This window comes from Vigna radiata, unplaced genomic scaffold (assembly GCF_000741045.1).
Source record: "Vigna radiata var. radiata cultivar VC1973A unplaced genomic scaffold, Vradiata_ver6 scaffold_158, whole genome shotgun sequence".
NCBI classification, from domain to species: domain Eukaryota; kingdom Viridiplantae; phylum Streptophyta; class Magnoliopsida; order Fabales; family Fabaceae; genus Vigna; species Vigna radiata.
Window position 1 is genome coordinate 260,463 of NW_014542914.1, and position 18,505 is coordinate 278,967.

Below are 18,505 nucleotides of genomic sequence, written 5' to 3' on the forward strand. Positions count from 1 at the left end.
TATCAGATTTTGTCTTAAGCCCTTCAAACAACCTTTTATCGTATCTCAGTTAATAGTAAGCTTCATTTTAATACATTCATGAACAAAGTTATTGTTATGATTATCTATCTAATCGAATATATGTTGTTAAAATTTTCATGTATAAGGGTGGAATCATCGTTGGACCTTCCCTTCTGGGGAGAAGTACATGGTACCAAAGTCACATGACAACCGAGACAACAACGTTCCTAATAAACAACCTTGGAGTAATGGGATTCTTGTACTTTATTTTCATTTATGGTGTGAAGATAGATCTAGGTCTTATTAAAAGAGCAAGTAAAGTGCATATATCTACTGCAATTGTTGGCATGGTAATTCCGACAACGACAGTGTTGGCTGTGGCACTAACGATGAGAAAGAACATGGACGATAATTTGGCAAAGTTTACGTCACTAGGATCAATTACGTCATACTTGGGGACATCATCATTCCTTACTATCTACCATATCCTGGAAGAGTTTAACCTTATAAATTCAGATGCTGGGCGATTATCATTGTCCATAGCAATAATTGGTGACACATTTGGTTTGTTTATTTTCTTAGTGTTGGCGGCAACAGGCATCGGAGAATTTGGGATAGTGAACGCGATGTGGTTTATGTTATCTCTTGCGTTGATCATAGCGTTCCTTCTATTTTGTGTTAGACCTGCAATGATAAGGATCAACAAGAATACTGCTGAAGGGCAGCCAGTGAAAGAATACTTTGTAGTTGTGATGCTTCTAGGGGCTTTTGTTATGGGTTTCTTAACTGACTTTTTGGGCATGGCCCTTGCCACTGGACCATTCTTTTTAGGGTTGGCAATTCCAGATGGGCCTCATGTGGGAGCAACACTTGATAAGAAAACCTCAGCAATTCTGGATGATTTCTTTCTACCATTCTCCTTTATTATGGTTGGATCATATACTGATGTCTATGCCATGTCTGCTTCTGGTTGGTCCGGCTTATCACCATTGATTATCATGATCATTGTTGGCTACTTTTTGAAATTCTTTACAACTTTGATTACTTTGCATCTCTTTCGAATGCCATTCAGGGATGGACTAACCGTCAGCCTCATCATGAACTTAAGAGGCCTAACTGAACTTGTATTGTTTGTATATTATATGGAGGAAAGCGTAAGAAACTATATATATTCTTTTCTTTTTCTTAATTTCAATCACTTGTGTAAATCATTGATCCAATTCTTGTGTTTAATATTACAGTTCGTAAACGTCCCGGGCTTCTCATTGTTGATATTTATGACATTATCATTGACAGCAATTTCTTGTCCTTTGATCTCTATATTGTATGATCCAACAAAGCCATACATGGTGAACCAAAGGAGAACCATTCAACATCACCCTCCAGACAAAGAGTTCAGAATAGTGTTATGCATTTTTGAACGGGATGACATACATGGTCTCATACGTCTACTTGATATCTCCAATCCAACCGAAAACATCCCCTTTTCAATTTCAGTTGTTAGATTGAGTGAGCTCGTTGGTCGAGTCAACCCTTTGTTCATAGATCATGAAAAGCAACAAGTGCCTCCCAATTATCAATGGTCTAGCACCATAGACGTGCTTGAACGTCATCAACAACTCAAAGAACCCTACATGCAGTTTCATTTCTTCACGGCTGTCACCCCAAAAAAGACCATGTTTCGAGATGTGTGCGAGCTTTCCCTGGAAGAAGAAGCTTCTTTGATCATCTTACCTTTCAACAGGAATGTCCATAACCATGTGCATTCGCAAGTCTTGGACAATGCACCTTGCTCGGTGGCAATTTTCGTTGACAAGGGTCTTCTTAAGAGCAGTAGCACCTTAGGCAGTTTTCAACGAAGTAAATATCGGTTTGCCGTGTTGTTTCTTGGGGGTGGAGATTCTAGAGAGGCTCTTGTTTATGCAGATAAGATGCTTGGTCGGCCTCAGGTGTCTCTGACAGTTATAAGGTTTCTCACTCACAACTTTGTAGGGTACAACGAAATCGAGAAGAAGCTTGATGATGGAATTGTGACTTGGTTCTGGGTTAAGAATGAGATTAATCAGAGAGTGGTTTATAGAGAAGTGGTGGTTAGAAATGGAGAAGAAACGATCGCAGCGATTCAAGCTATGAATGATGGTGCTTTTGATCTTTTGATAGTGGGAAGGAAACATGGGATAAACCCTATTCTTCTCACTGGTTTATCAGATTGGATTGAAACTGAAGAGTTGGGACTCATAGGAGATTATGTTTCCTCTTCAGATTTTTTTGGCTCCCCTTCTGTCTTAGTTGTTCAACAACAAATCTTAAGAGGCTAACTAATAGATACACAAATTAACCTCAATACCAAAAATAGCATTTAGATGAAGACAAAATCCTAGTTTTTCTTACAAAACAATAGATAAATGTACATGTTCTCTAGAGTTATCAATCTCTTACTTCATAATCATAGGTAAGTATAGATCAAATAGAAACAAAAGAAAAAAAAAAGAAAAAAAACTCATTCTTTTTTATCAAATTGAGTTAACATTTTCTCTCTTATCTTACATTCAAAACTAAACAAACACTTAAATCATGTGAGAAAATATTCTTTCACACACGTTTACACTTATTTGACATATTATTTGACATTCTCTTGTTATAAAAAGAAAGGTTTTTCACTCCAGTAGGCAAAAATGAGGAAGATATTATGAGAATAGACAAAAATATTTAATTACGAGAATAGAGAAGTCGTGGGGTCCAGACGACTTCTATTGAAGAAGTCATGCCCCCTGCACGATTTCACACTATTCATTTGACTAATGTTGCCCAAAAACGACTTTAAAGTATAGTACTCGATTACCAAGCCATTTTTGACAAAAAAAAAAAATCGTATGGGATTAACTACTTTTCTTATTAAAATAGTGCACCCCCTCACGTTTTTATTTATTTTTTTTAATTTTTTTATTAATTAAAATCATTTATAATTTATAAATAATGTTTTTAAATATAATTAAAATTATATCTAATTAACAATTATTTTTTTTTAAAAATTATTAAATAAATAAAATTATTTATATTCTAATTGTTTTGGTAATTAAATTAATTTTTTTATAAAATAATTTATAACTATTGTAATTATGTAATTAAAAATTAAAAAAAAAATTATATTTGATTATAATTTATTTTTTTGGATTTTTGTTATTATAGAATAATTTTTTGGAAATTATAATTAATAACATTTTTTTATTATAAACTATTTAATTAATAAATATATTAAATATAAACTATTTAAATTAATAAAAAGCAAAAAAAAATTAAAATCGTAGAGGGGACTGACGATTTCTTGTGTGGACGTCGTGCACCCCCCTACCCCACACACACTTTTAAATTTTTTTTATTATTTAAATTAATTTATAATATTCAAATAATGTATTTAATGTATATATAATATTTAAATTATGTATAATTAATAATTAAAGTTTTTTAATATTATAAAATAAATAAATTTTATGGTTTTAATTATTTTTGTAATTAAATTAAATTTTTTTGTTAAATTATTTTAATTAAATAATTTAGAACTATAATTATTGTAATTATGTAATTAAAAATTAAAAAAACATTATTTCATTATAAACTTATTTTTTTTAATATAATAAATTTACTTAAACAAATATTTATTATAAAAAAAAATTATTATAATTAAATATAATAAGTTTATACAATTTTTTATTTAATCACAATAATTATGGTTAAAAATCATTTAATTGAAATAATTTTTATTAAAAATTTAATTTAATTACAAAAATAATTAAAACCTTAAAATTTATTTATTTTATAATATTAAAAAACTTTAATATTTAATTATACATAATTTAAAATATTATATATATATATATATATATATATATATATATTTAAATACATTATTTAAATATTATATATTAATTTAAATAATAAAAAATTTTAAAAGTGAAAGTGTGTGGGGTGCACGACTTCCACACAAGAAGTCGTCAACCCCTACGATTTTAATTTTTTCTTTTTATTAATTTAAATAGTTTATATTTAATATATTTATTAATTAAATAGTTTATAATAAAAAAATGTTATTAATTAATTATAATTTCCAAAAGAGTAGTCTATAATAACAAAAATTCAAAAAAAAAAAATTGTAATGAAATATAATTTTTTTTCAATTTTTAATTACAGTTATAAATTATTTAATTAAAATTATTTTATAAAAAATTTAATTTAATTACAAAATTAATTAGAAAATGAAATTTATTTATTTAATAATATTAAAAAAAATTAATTATTAATTAGATATAATTTTAATTATTTTAAATATATTTAAAAACAGTATTTACAAATTATAAATTATTTTAATTAATAAAAAAATTAAAAAATAAGAAAAGTAAAAACGTGAGGGGAGTGCACGACTTTAATAAGAAAATTCGTTAAGCCCCCATGCGACTTCATTTGTTTTGTCAAAAATGACTTGGTAATCGATTACTTACAAATATTTGTAATCGATTATCGTGCCTTAAAGTCGTTTTTGGGGTGCAGGACTTCGACACTGGTCAAATGAACAGTGTGAAGTCGTGCATGAGGGGCACAACTTCTTCATTAGAAGTCGTTCTGGCCTCCCACGACTTTCCTTTTTGCCCATTTTGGTAATATAATAGGTAAATTTGCCTACTAGGATGCAAAAACCAAAAAGAAAAATGATTTTTTGACACACCTAAACTTTTTATAACCATTTGACATTATTCTTACTTACTTTTTACTCCTTTGTTTCTTGAAAAAATACAAAAATTTACACTTTTATAACCATTTTACTCTTATACTTTATGTCAAATAAATGTAAAAGTGTGTCATAATATTATTACTCTTATAAAACCATATCAAATGAGTGTAGGTGTGTCAACCTATCATTACTCGGATAATATATTTACATTTTACATAACAACTGAAGTTAATGAAATGGATAATGATTGGATAATACATTTTTACATTGAAATTCATTACAAGAATAAAATAATTCTAAGAGAATGAACTTTTGTATTTTTAAAATAATAAAAGAATAAAAAAAATAATATCAAATAAATATAAAATATTTGTGTATATCAAAGTATATTTTTCTAATAAAATATAAAACTGGATCAACTTTATTTGATTAATCAGTCCAAGACTAATGTAGCAAGATCGATTAATATTTTGAGTTTGTGAATCCACTTTAGTATGTTAACATTAATTAAAAAGTAATTTAAAAGATTAATTTTTCTTATATTGTATTATTTGAAAGAAAAAATATAATATAATCACAACATAAAAATATAATATAATTTCAACACAAATCATTAATTGATACAATAACCTAATATTCTAATTTTTGGTGGAAGATTAAAACTTTCCATTATCATGTGTGTTATGTTTTTGGCAATAATCCAATGTAAGATACCAATTGGATACATTTAATAATTATATTTGATATTGTTATACCTTATATTTAGCCTTGATATGACCAATATATGATACTTATTTAATACATTTAATTATTATATTTTTCAATTTAATGTATAGTTTACGACATCTAAATAAATCCTCATATATCGTTAAAAAAACAGTTCCATAATACTTTATTTTAAATTTTAATAATATAACATATTTTTTATATTATTTTATTCTACTATTTATAAAATAAAATATTTTTTAAAAACTAAAATTTATAGAATTTAAAACTACATAAAAAATTTTACATGATAAAGGCCTAACGGGAGCTCTACTGGTCAAGTTCAGCAATTTGACTGCGTAGTAACCTAGTCTTGGTATTTAGAAACACGACAATTTAGGTCAGCAACCCGTCAGGTCGACTCCAATAGGTTGGCTTTCATCAACTTAATCTAAACAGCTTAAAAGTCCATCAACTAGGCAACCCATCGGTTCGGTAGCCAATAAGCCTTGCATTGAAACCTCAAGCTTCGTAGGATGCACAAATCAAACCTAAGGTTGAAAAATAAAGGAAACAAAGATGTTAAATGAGTGTAACAAGCTTCAATATAAAAATATAGAAATAGAGTTATCAAGTTCGATTTAGGAGAGCTTGACTTAGAAGAACTCGAATTGAAGGAGCTTGGCATAGGAGAGTTCGATTGGTGGAGCTCAGCTTGCCTGAAGAGGTTGGCCTAGAGGAGCTCGACGAGAAAGAGCTTTGCCTAGGAAAGTTTGGTTGGAGGAACTTAGCCTAGAGAGGTCGGTTTAGAGAGCTTGACCTGGAGGATCTCAGTAATGAAGCTCAACGTAGTGGAGCTCAGGCTAAAGGAGGTCGGCTTGGAGAGGTCGACTTGAAGTGGTCAATCGACCTAAAAAGGTCGGCCTAGAGGAGCTCGACCAGAAATACCTCGGCCTAAAGCAACTTAGTCTGTAAGAGCTCGACCTGAAAGAAATTCACCTAGAAAAGATTAGTCAAATAAACCTCAACTCATAAAAGTTGAACCTAAAAATACTTAATCTAAAAAGTTAAACCTAAAGAAACTCAATTCAATAAACTCAACCAAACAAATATACAATATAATTACTTTAATAATAATAATTACATAATACAACCTAATTTTTATCTCTTACATAGTAATTTCATTACTTTATTATTTTTATATACAAAATGAAAATTATTACTAAAAGAAAATCCAAATGCAGGGTCTCCCGACTAGTAAATAAAATAAGAACAATTATCCTTATATCTCTTACTTCTCATCCTACACCTTCATACCAGAAATGTCCACCGAAGTTAAGAAAGTTACTTAACTAGCGTTCAAACGCCGGTTAAGAAGATGTTTGGTTAAGTTTTTTTTTTTACTCTGTTTTTATTTCTTAATACTACTACTACTAATAATAATAATAATAATAATTATTATTATAAAACATACTAAAAATATTGAACATTTAATATTTCAAATTATAAAACTAAATTAAAAAAATTATTTATTTAAATTTCATAAACAATTTTTTTTTTTACTAATATGATAAATATTTAATTAATCTAATATTTTTTTATATAACTAAATATATATTAATATTATAATTTATAAAATATTATTTAATAAAATAAATAAATAAAAAATATTATAAGATTAAAATTTTTATTCAATTTAAATTATTTAATGTTAATCGTATTTCCAATTACGATTATCATATCTATTTTTATTTTAAAAAAAAAATTAATATATTTTTTGGTAAATAAATAATATTTTAATTTAAAATGTTATATTTTGTTTTGTAACTTTTTATTATGTATTATTATTGTTATTATGATTACTAAATAAAAAATAAATTAAAGAAAAATTAAATAAAATCCTTAACCAAAGTTGGTTACAATTTTTATGTTTATTAAATTTTATATATTTTATTTATTTATTATTATTACTATTACTATTATTATTTTAATATTATTGTTATTATTTAATAAAAACAGAAAAAGTGAAAAAAAAAAACTTAACCGATATTTAAATGCTGTTAAGTAAATTTCTTAACTTACTTCTTCCGAATGCAGGTGAGAGTACTTTTTAGCATTTTAGAGGTGTAAATTTTTGGGAAGTGTAGTATGAAAATTTGGAGGTGCAAGTAGCTGCTCATAAAATAAAAAGGGTAGTGAAAACTTTCTAATCGCTCACTCGTCAAAGCTCTCACAAATCATCTTTTAAGATTAAGGTCGTGTATAGGTGACGCGTTTGAGTCGGTGATTCCACGGAGTTAGGAATGGAGGACGACGGTTCCAGCTCGATCCGCCGCATGTCAAGCCGAACGCGAAAAGTTGCCTCCAAAATGGCCGCCGCACTTGCCAGCGCCGACAACCGCACTCAGGCAGCTATCTCCTCTCAATTCTTCTTCTGTTTTCCAATTTCTCAAAAAAAATATGTATGAACATAAAATTGAATGAGGAATATGATAGAAGTGCGTTTCTCTTACAATTTAATTCAGGCGGCACTTGCGCGCTTGGATGCTTTGGAGAATGACAATGCGGGTTTTGAAATCGCAGATGCCAATAACGATGATGATGAAGCTTCTCTCGACGAGGAGGATCAATGTTAGGGTTTCTTTTCTACTTTGAAAACATTCATTCAAGATCTGAGCCATGCAATCTTCATCTAACGACTGCTTGAATGAATGTAAATTCCAACGTGATATTTCCTGAGTCAAAGTGCTTTTTTAGGGTAAAATGGGGTACTGACTTCAATTTGATTGAAATTCAGGGAGTGTAATTTTTTAAAGATCCTTTGGTGAAATTTTTATGTTTTAAAAACTATTGTAAAAGTTATGTTAGATTTTAAAAATTATTTGATTCTTTTCAAAATTTGAAATTCACTTAGTTCTTTTTCTTTACAGTTTATATACAGAAAAAGCAGTCTAAAGGCACAAAAAGAAAGACCAGACAGGCAAAAGCACTTGAAGCTAGGAGGGCCCCGAGAACATTCCTTGAGCTCTTGCATGAGGTCAGTGATTACATCCACCACAGTTCACACACACTAGTGACACTCCTGTTTTACTTTTGCCTTGGTTTATGTTTTTGTTAACCAGCCTTCTGCAATTGTAGGCTAACTTAGAATCATTGCCACCTCACGTGCCCTCCTATTGGAAAGCCGCAGTTGGACCTCCAAGCTCAACCTCCCGTCGCCACTTCTGTACCGTTTGTGGTTTTTCTTCTAATTACACTTGTGTGAGATGTGGTATGCGCTTTTGTTCCTATAGATGTCAAAATGTGCACAATGATACTCGTTGCTTGAAATTTGTAGCCTAATTCATGGCCCACAAAAATGTGCACAAGAACATTATTGGACGCACTATTGTAACTTGTTATATATCAGTGTTCACCAGCACTATGTGCAAGCAACGAGTGGTTCAGTTATTAAGTCACAAGGTGAAATTGTATATATTGACCCCTATTTGATCCTATTGATCTTTGTAACCTTGCTAAAGATGTCCTTCGAAGTTATTAAATTCTATGATTCACAATTCAAATCCTACAATTTGACCTGATTTGGTTTTTCTATCAACATGGATCGTACGATTTATAATTGATACGTGTCACACGATTGAACAATTTGTCATCTTTCCATTTACTTCTTTCACCAATTCTCAAGAAAAAAAATTGAATGACCGTATCTAAACTTATCTTAGTTGATTGTTCCTCATCAACATTTTTCATTCGGTGCATCCACTCTATTGGGTTATATTCATTGCTCCATTTGCATTCTTTTGAAATAAATGCTTTACCAACGCAGTTAATAATTTTGATTTGTAATACTAATGACATATAAGTTGTTCTATTTTTATTTCAACTTTTAGATTATTACATTGAACAATTTATATAGTATATTTGAAGTAATTTTTCGTTGTTTGTGAATCTTAAGATTCAAGTTTTAGCTTGGTGATTAACAAATTGAATATTGATTTGGTAACCTTGATGTCCATAGTTGCAATAACTTAAGTTATCAGTTCGATCATCTTTAATATGCCACTGGGATTATTCTGTTGTATTTTTCTTATGGAGTTTCTTTGTTTGTGACTTTGTATGCATGTCTTTGATTAGACTATCTCCAGGGAAGCTTACTTGCTAGAGTTTGCTGTTATGTTCTTTAGTTTCTTATTATTGTGCATGAACCTTATAACATGGCAGTTGATGCATGCTGTGGATTTAGGCCATCATAGAGGTCCAATGATTTCTTTGCATGTTAGGTATCATGAACAGTCAGGATGAACTTCACATTTTTGTTCATGTTGACCTTCTAAAAATTAAATGTATCATGTTTTATGTTGTTCAGACTCCTTTTTACAGAATAGTACATCTTCACATTGCAACAAGTGCACAATTCTTCCACTGTAGGATATGAAATCGGGTTCTGGTACTGAAATATTTTTTTTCTATCACTGGTCAGAATGGTATAGTTTTTGTCACTGAAATATTAGATTGGTAATAGTAATGATAAGAAATCATTTAAATATTATTTTTCTTTATATGGAGTTACAGTGCCGTCTAATCAACATACCGCAAACATACAGCTCAATTAAGCTTAATTTAATTCTAGTATGGGAACTGCAGAAAGCCATACTGTCTGTTTGGCAAATTCTTGAACTTGTAGTACGCAACAATAAATTTATTAACTACTGATGCTTTCTTAACCTTAACATTGGGGTAGATCTGGCGGTGGAGGTAGTACTGACTGTGAAAAGCCGACTCCATTTTCTACCAGAAGTGCCATGCCCAAACCCCAATTCAGATGTGAGTCTATGTGGCAATGGATGAACCAAATTCCTGATTTGCAGTAGTGAAAGAAAACCATGGAATAGATTAATATGTGATGCTGGTACAAACTACAGAAGCAAAGTTTTACAGTATTACAATACGTTACCTGGATTGTCAGCCACAAAACGAATAGCCACCCATCCTCCAGGAGGCGTTCCAATGGTGTTCCTGACAGGCGGGTCTACAAGATTGAACTTGAGTGGATCAGTAGCTGGGTTGAAGTTGCCAAAACCTGAACCGACTACAAAGAAGTGGAATCCATGAACATGCATAGGGTGTTCCTCTGTGGTCACTATGCTTGTGTCTTGCAGAACAATTTGCATCCTCGAGCCGTACTTCACCTTGTAGAGCTTAGTTCCCCGTGAAGGTGTCCATAGGCCCCTTGGTACATTCCCAGTATAATCAAATTGTACAGGGGGAACAGGGGGAAAGTCTGTGGTGAAGACACCGGGTATTCTTTCATAGTACGCTTGCATTAAGGAGGTGGTTCTTGGGAGTTCAAATGATACATTGTTCATGCTGGCTGTGAAGCGAGTTCCGTTTGGTCCTTGACACCGGGGACTATTAGGATTCGTGCAATTGATTAACCCCAACCCCACTATGAAATATAGATTCACATCAACTTTCGTAAAGACTTTAATCGGAGTAAGCCCCCTAATCCTAGCAGTGAACGCAGTTGCAGTGGCAGTGTCATTGAAGGCAGGCAAAGCTGGCAAGACTGGTCTTGATCTGTTTTGGTTACTGCTTCTAGTAGATCTGTATTCTAGGATTGCAGTGGTGGTGGTATTGTCAAATGGAGCATTCAGAGCAGATTCATAGGCGCGTGCTGCCATGTAGTAGAGGCCTTGGGGTTGATCAGCAGTGACTAGGACATTGAATGTCTGACCAGGTCCTATCATGAGGACTGTGGTTCTAAAGGGCTTTGTATATGCTGCATCTGTACCAACCACTGTCATGCTGTGGTTGGCAATGGAGAAGAAAAGTTCTTGATTGAGTGCACTGTTGATGATTCTCAACATAATTGTCTCCCCAGCTTCTACTGGAACACGCACAGTTCCTGCATTGTGTGTTCGTTAAATCAATGAATCTGGAACCTCTCTCAAAATAGAACTGCTTTTTAAGGTAGTTAAGAATTTAACCTTAACCTTATTCAGCCATGCTTTCCTTTTTAAGACTTTATTATAATAAAAATAAACTTTAAATGTTCAGAAAATCTGCCATTTGAAAATAAGTTATCAATCATTTTAATATCCTTTTCAACCGTTAAGGAATGCAGGCACACACTGAGTAGTAATTTTCACACCTTGGCTTGAGCATCTGTAAAGATCACCAGGTTGCCCATTAGTGGTATATGCAACAGATGTATTTGGAGGTAATCCTGCAAAGTCTGCCTGCCTTTGGAGAAGTACAATATCCGAATCAAACCATTGCCCTGTGGCATCAACACGGTAAAACTGTCATGATACTAAATCAGAAGCTCATTCGCATTTTAAATGTTTTGCTCTAAGGTATAGTTTGTTCACAGCGGAAGGAGATTCATTATTCAAGTAAATTGGGCAGAAGATGATTTTAGAGATGTACCAAGAAGGAGGGGAAATTCTTGCTTAGGCACAGAGAAGGGATAGGCAGAACCCAATCTGGGATAGATGATGAAGGCTCCATAAACAGTGGCTCTTAGGAAGCCAGTATGAGCATGCCACCATAATGTCCCTTCCTGATCCCTGATTCTAAATCGGTATGTGTAACTTCCCCCCGGTTGAATGGGACACTGAGTTACATAACTCGGCCCATCTGCCCATGGATTTCGCAGCATCCTTAACCCATGCCTGATGGACATAACCCATTATCACTTTGTGAGGAAGATCAAATTTTGCATCAGCAGTAAATTGGTACATGAACCAATTATGTATCAATAGCATAGTATATCGACTTATGGACCAACTATTTATTGTTAGATTAGTGCGGGGAAAAGTTCTGACCGAAGAGTATGATAGTCAAGCATGAGTTCCATGTGAAAATGAAAGAGAAAGATGATGCTATGTACCAGTGGATGGAGATGTTGTACTGTGCTGCATTTACTACTTTGATTATCACAAAATCCCCGTTTCTAGCTTCCACTGTTGGCCCTGGGAACTGCCCATTGACAGTGATTATGCTTTGGGTTTTGCACAGCCTCGTCACTGGCCTAGCTTGAACCTATTTCACTCAAATTATGATGGAATGATAATTACTAAAGACCTCTAACCATATTGAAGAAATGTAGCGAATAATTCATGAAATAATTGAATCAGAACTTACAACAAATTCATGGAAATGTAACTCTGTAGCCGAAGCAAGGGAAGCAATGAGAGCAAACAGGGCTAGTACGAACCAAGAACATGACTTACCAGAGAGATGGAAAGTCTTCATTGTTGTTCTGGTTTTGTTTAATGGTGTTTCTGGTGCTGAAGGGGGTTTGTTTTAAAATGCAGCTATTTTGCAGACTTATAAATAGGGAAATGCCTGGAAAGAGAAATACTTCTGTTGAGTCATTATATTTTAGTCAACAAGGTTCTTAATATTTAGTAATTAGTCTAACAAAGTAGAGGACATGCATGGTGCACAGAGCATTCAACTGTAGAATGCTAGATTGTGTTATTTTTAGATGAAAAGAGACGCACAAGATTAGAAATACATCTTTAGTTAATAAATCTGTTTTCTGGAATTTTATGGTAACATACTTGCAATCTTCTAAGTAGGCCCATCAAACTATGTGTAGGAAAATAAAATAATTAGACCCAACCAAACCAATATTTCCACATCTAATTACGGAGAGAGAAAGGAAGTTTTCAATATTTGTTTTGCAAGGGTACATAATTCTTTTTCTCAATAATTAAGAGTTTGGGAGTGTTAAATATAATATCTTTATTTATATTTGTCTTTTATTTTTAATTAGTTTGTTATTATTTTTTATTTGTATTTTAGATTTTATCAATATTTCTTCTATTATAAATAGAAGATCCTATGTCTATATTCAATACAAGAAAGATTAATTCTATACATAGTTTTTCATTATATTTCTTTTACATGGCATCAGAACTAGGTTCTTTTGAGTAAAAAATTCTTGATGCCTCTACCATTACACTTGTTGTGTCAGCGGCACCATCGTCTATAGCTGTCATTACCAAAGTTTTACTTTTGATCGATGATCACATGGTTTTAATCGTCTCGGCTAGGCGATCACATGTCATCAACAATGCCTTCATCGGAGCTCCTACGCACTCTTAGTGCCTTCGAAATTGTGGATTTGTTCTCTTTTTCGTCGTGTATGGTGACATGTCTAGTAGCAATTCAGAGTGTTGAGATCACTCGTTTTTCTCTTTCAGGTTCATTGTGTGTTGTTGCATGTCCTGTCTCCTCTTAGACAGTTATTCAGAGCATCGAGGTTGCTCTTTTTCTTTTTTTCAAGTGTCTTGATTGGAGAATCTTGGATTTTTATGGTTTCTTTCTCTTGTTCAACCATGACTTCTTTTGCTGGTGTCTCTTCTGACCTCCTTTTCTGTCACCGTTTCGTTTGACCCGTTCATATATGTTTTTTCTCCCATGGAAAAAATGACTTTTGTTAGTTTATTTATAATCGTGATGGCTCTTCAACAATGACCTCTTTATCCATTGGATGTCAACAATGCATTCTTCAAGGGCGATTTACAATAAGAAATTTACATGGAGCAACCTCCTAGATTTGTTGTTCAAGGGAGTCTCCTGAGTTGATATTTCGTCTTCGATGTCATCTTGTAAATAGCAATTTGGTGAGTGCAGAAACATATATTTCCACTAAGTCTTTATTTATATTTATTTATAGATTATATTAGTAACAAGCTTGATACATACTATTTGTATGTAGTAACTTGAAAAAGAGGATTAGATATATTATCTTTATTTTATATGTATTCTTTATTTTTAGTTAGTTTGTTATTATTTCTTATTTGTATTTTAGGCTTAGTCAATATTCTTTTCATTATAAAGAAAAGATCCAGTATATATATCCAACACAAGAAAGATTAATCTCATTCATTCTTTTTCACTATATTCAACATGAACAAAATTATAATTATCTTTTAACTATCTTCATCCATATTACTTTTAAGCCAGATAAGGTTAATGATTTTCAATTTTCATCACTCCTATTTCCATTCCCCGATTACTGATTCAGTTGGTCAAAACCATAGAGTAATAATTAGCTAGAATCACAGTTTTTTACTTCATTTTTCGGGTGCAGTCTCATTAGCAGTGGATGATGATATTGACCCTGAACTTAATTTGGAAGTTGTAACCTAAATAATGTACTACAAAACAGGAGCAACATGAGCTAGGATACATACTGATTGATGCAATACCATATTTCACTTCAGTTCGTAAAGCGTTGCATTAATGTTACCAGAAAAAAAATAAAATCCACTTCTAGTGTAAAATGTGCATACTTAACATTCTCCTGTTAATTAACTTATGCCTTAATTTGTTCTAATTTATGAATACTTATTTTCTTGTTTTAATCTCAAAATTAAAAGGTTACTAATCATGACATGTGTCTTATGGTAAGAATCATATTCAAATGAAACGATTGACATGATACTTCAAAATTGTTGCCTAATTATAGCAATTTATGTGCTTATAAATTGGTTCATCTAATTTGACACACACGACTCATGGATCTAGCAATGACTTGATTATGTTGATAATAGAATTTTAGCAATATTACTCATTTGATTCAACAATCCAAATGCTAATATCGTAAGTGGATAAAGATTGCCTAGTTGATAAAGACATGACTAGTATGTAGTTTAAATTCTTTTGTTAATAATAAATCTCTCTAATATTTGTAATGACTTTGTTATGATTTTAATGATTAGATTTTGTGCCTGTTTTTATCTGGTTTAATGGATACACTAAAAAGTATTACCTAATAAGGTTTATTAAACTTTTCATTATAGAATAATGTAAATCTACGTTTATTTGGACAATATTTACATATCATAATTAATTTATTTTGATAATTTGATATTTTGATAATTTGATATCATGATTATTATTTATGATAAAATATTTATTATTAACCACACTCTTATTATATGTTTGAAATAAGTATTATTCTAATAAAAATATAAATTCATAATCCATGTTAATCTTATAAATATAACTAGTACTCTCGAAGAAAAAAAAAAACTCATTTTATAATCACACATACTTCTTATTTTCATAAATATCTTAAACTTTTTTACTAGTTTAAATGTCATAAAAAATACTCATTTTATAATCAGACATACTCTTTTTTGTAATAGTAAGAAATTTCATTTTCACCAACAAATATTGTTTTCAAAATTAATCTTATCACCTACATGTAAATAACAATAAAATCAATACTCAACTTTAGTAAACTTCCATAAATAAATAAAATAAACATAGAACTAGCATAATATTTATTGAAAAATATAACATCAGGCGAAGGAGTTTACCAAATAAAATACAAAATCCACTACATATTTTTTTTTATAATTTTCAACAAAATTTAATCAACAATAAAAAATCTCTAACAGTTGTAAGGAAAAAAATATGGTGGTTACAATTGAATTTTTCTACATATAAACCTTTATTCTGACAGTGGCACGTGGTAATAACTTAAGCTGGGAAAAAAAGAAAAGCTAAGAATAAGGCAATTAAGATGAGTTTGAATTTCGATTATGTTGGGTGGTTAGAAAGAACACTGTTTCTTTTGTACGGTTTAAGTGTACAGAGTTCTTGTTTAAACATGAACAAAAGTAAGTCAGTCGTGGTTGATTCCAACATACAAGTGGCAATTCTTTCTATCATTTCATGCCACAATTTAAACAAGTCATACCACTTTTGTGTAATTTGAAAATGCCATTTAAGACCATCACTCCTTCAAATACACTTGTGCCATTTTCTCCTCTCAACCACATTTTTTTATATCACCAAACTAACAACATTGTTTTGTCCAATCAAACTTCCAACTTTCAAGTTCTGAGTTTTATTAACTAAAACCATTTTTATTATAATATTTGTTAACATATCAACCAAATAAGTTTAAGATAACAAAATATTTCGGTTGTGAGGTCGAGTTAGTCCAAACACTTCTATAATTTGTCTTTTAATGTCATTTGGTTTTATTTTTTGTCCTTCTTCTTCGCTTTTTCATTCGGAGGTGTACCTGTTAAAGGTTATCTTATTCTTAAGTTAGTACGGTTACTTTAGATTAGTAATAAATGCACAGTAAATATGAACCACCTATCTCTTACATTTCACTTATATTTATAGTTTTCGTCATGGACTTGGGATTAGTGAAGTCTTAATCACGGCTCAATCTCGATACAATGGTTCTAATCACTTTTTACCTTAAACCTTGCATAAATGTGATTACGGGTTCTCAATGACCATTCGTCCCAAACTATCCGGCTAGATTAATCACAAGATGGTCCTATGGTTGTCCGGCCCGTCTAGTACACAGACCCCCCAAGCCCTAAGTTCTAAGCCTCGTCGTCGTCCGCCTCTCTTGAAATAGAGTTTGGATGGGAAAAATATTAGAAAGTGGGTTTGTAAGCCTAACTCAACCTCACAAAACCGGCTTGTAAGGTGAGGTTTGCACCTCACTTATATATCATAATTTGCCCTTATCTCTAGTTGATGTGGGACTTTCAACACACCCCTTTCACGCCGAGCCTATCTTGAAATAGAGTTTGGATGGGAAAAATATTAGAAAATGGGTTTGTAAGCCTAACTCAACCTCACAAAACCGGCTGCCCTTATCTCTAGTCGATGTGGGACTTTCAACACACCCCCTTCACGCCGAGGTATAGACATCTCTTGCGTGATAGTAGAAATTGGGTGGTCCAATAGCGGCCCGACAACGGATGGAATAGAAACAGAAATGCCCACTTAGAACTCGCTAGGATAGGCTTTAACCATGGCTCTGATACCATATTAGAAAGTGGGTTTGTAAGCCTAACTTAACCTCACAAATCCCGCTTGTAAGATGAGGTTTGCACCTCACTTATATATCATAATTTGGCCTCATCTCTAGTTGATGTGGGACTTCCAACAAAAAACACGTGTCGCGTGTTCGCTTGCTTTCAACTTCCGGCAGTTGAAGTGTCTCTGCATCTAGGTCGTTTGTCGTGGCAATCTTTAACGGTGGCGATGCGTCAACGGTTTTCAAAATTTTTCTAGAAATAGGAGGGTTGGAGACACTGTCATTTTCACCTTTTCTCACTTCTTCTTTCGCTTCCAGTCTAGAGCATTCTTTTTCCTTCATGTAATAAATGACAATCGTCGTTGGAGTCATCGGATAGAAATAACGGTGGCACGACGGATGTTAACAATGATCAGCCTTCTTCTCCTAGTTAGGTGTCGTGCTCATACCTCGAAAGGTTCTACCATAATGTAGATTCGAGGCCTCTGTCTCCTGTAAATAGTGGAGAGTTTGTTAGAAGTCTCACATCGACTAGAGATAAGGCCAAAATATAATATATATATATATATATATATATATATATATATATATATATATATATATATATATATATATATATATATATATATATATATATAAGTGAGGTGCAGACCTCACCTTAGAAGTTTGTTTTGTGGAGTTGAGTTAGACCTAAACTCACTTTCTAGAAAATTTAAAAATTATTACTTATCAAACTATAGAAATTGAAAGATAAAAAATATTCAAATATTAAAACGTCACTTTTCAAATAGTCTTGACATAACATTAATGAAAGAGATCAAATTAATTATATTTAAAATATATTAAGACTTAATTAAATAAAATTATATATAATTCCAAAGTAATTTATATAATTAAATATAAAAATGAAATTATTATTTGTATTTAATTTTTAACGTTTCTAAGTACCGAGCACCCATTCCTTAAAAAAAAGTATTAAGTAATGACCGAAGCTGCTTTGTTTGGAGCAATCATAATTGGATAGGTTGGATGCTTGGTTTCGTTCAAAAGTATCCATCAACACTACTTTTTTAAAATTCTTGGGAAATAAAGTTTCAATGTTGTTGTTTGAATATAATATCAGATACCAATAAAAAGCCTTCAAATCTCTGTGTGGCTTTTACTTCTAAGACGTACAAACCAACAAAAGCTTTGAAACTCAGCACCATCTCAAATCAAACTTCCATCATAAAAGGCATTTAGTGAAATTATCATTTTTAGTT

The 18,505-nt window shown here is 31.6% G+C and overlaps 3 protein-coding genes and 1 long non-coding RNA gene across 5 annotated transcripts; 3 read left to right on the forward strand and 1 right to left on the reverse strand.

Moving 5' to 3' along the window:
- Nucleotides 1-248: 248 nt before the first annotated feature.
- On the forward strand, nucleotides 249-2,318 carry LOC106752437 (cation/H(+) antiporter 24). Its single transcript, XM_014634121.1, has 2 exons — nucleotides 249-1,154; nucleotides 1,242-2,318. Exons 1-2 carry the CDS (start codon nucleotides 249-251, stop codon nucleotides 2,316-2,318), a joined length of 1,983 nt encoding a protein of 660 aa, XP_014489607.1.
- Nucleotides 2,319-7,562: 5,244 nt separating this feature from the next.
- Nucleotides 7,563-9,878, forward strand: LOC106752475 (SWR1 complex subunit 6-like). 2 transcript variants are annotated; one of them, XM_022777125.1, is made up of 5 exons: nucleotides 7,563-7,839; nucleotides 7,957-8,062; nucleotides 8,362-8,468; nucleotides 8,570-8,702; nucleotides 9,798-9,878. In XM_022777125.1, the coding sequence occupies exons 1-5, from the start codon at nucleotides 7,735-7,737 to the stop codon at nucleotides 9,857-9,859; spliced, it is 513 nt and encodes a 170-aa protein (XP_022632846.1). In that variant the 5' UTR covers nucleotides 7,563-7,734; the 3' UTR covers nucleotides 9,860-9,878. The 2 variants fall into 2 exon arrangements, with proteins under 2 accessions (XP_022632846.1, XP_014489646.1); XM_014634160.2 differs by lacking the exon at nucleotides 9,798-9,878 and having other exon boundaries at nucleotides 7,567-7,839; nucleotides 8,570-9,076.
- A 78-nt stretch (nucleotides 9,879-9,956) lies between these two features.
- On the reverse strand, nucleotides 9,957-12,688 carry LOC106752503 (laccase-3). The gene is made up of 6 exons (XM_014634197.2): nucleotides 12,578-12,688; nucleotides 12,324-12,475; nucleotides 11,861-12,105; nucleotides 11,583-11,711; nucleotides 10,386-11,336; nucleotides 9,957-10,288 (listed from the first exon to the last, which is right to left on the reverse strand). The coding sequence occupies exons 1-6, from the start codon at nucleotides 12,686-12,688 to the stop codon at nucleotides 10,158-10,160; spliced, it is 1,719 nt and encodes a 572-aa protein (XP_014489683.1). The 3' UTR covers nucleotides 9,957-10,157.
- LOC111240968 lies at nucleotides 11,079-12,344 on the forward strand. Its single transcript, XR_002666650.1, has 3 exons — nucleotides 11,079-11,401; nucleotides 11,548-11,727; nucleotides 11,805-12,344. It is a non-coding gene; the product is annotated as an uncharacterized LOC111240968 (long non-coding RNA).
- Nucleotides 12,689-18,505: the final 5,817 nt, after the last annotated feature.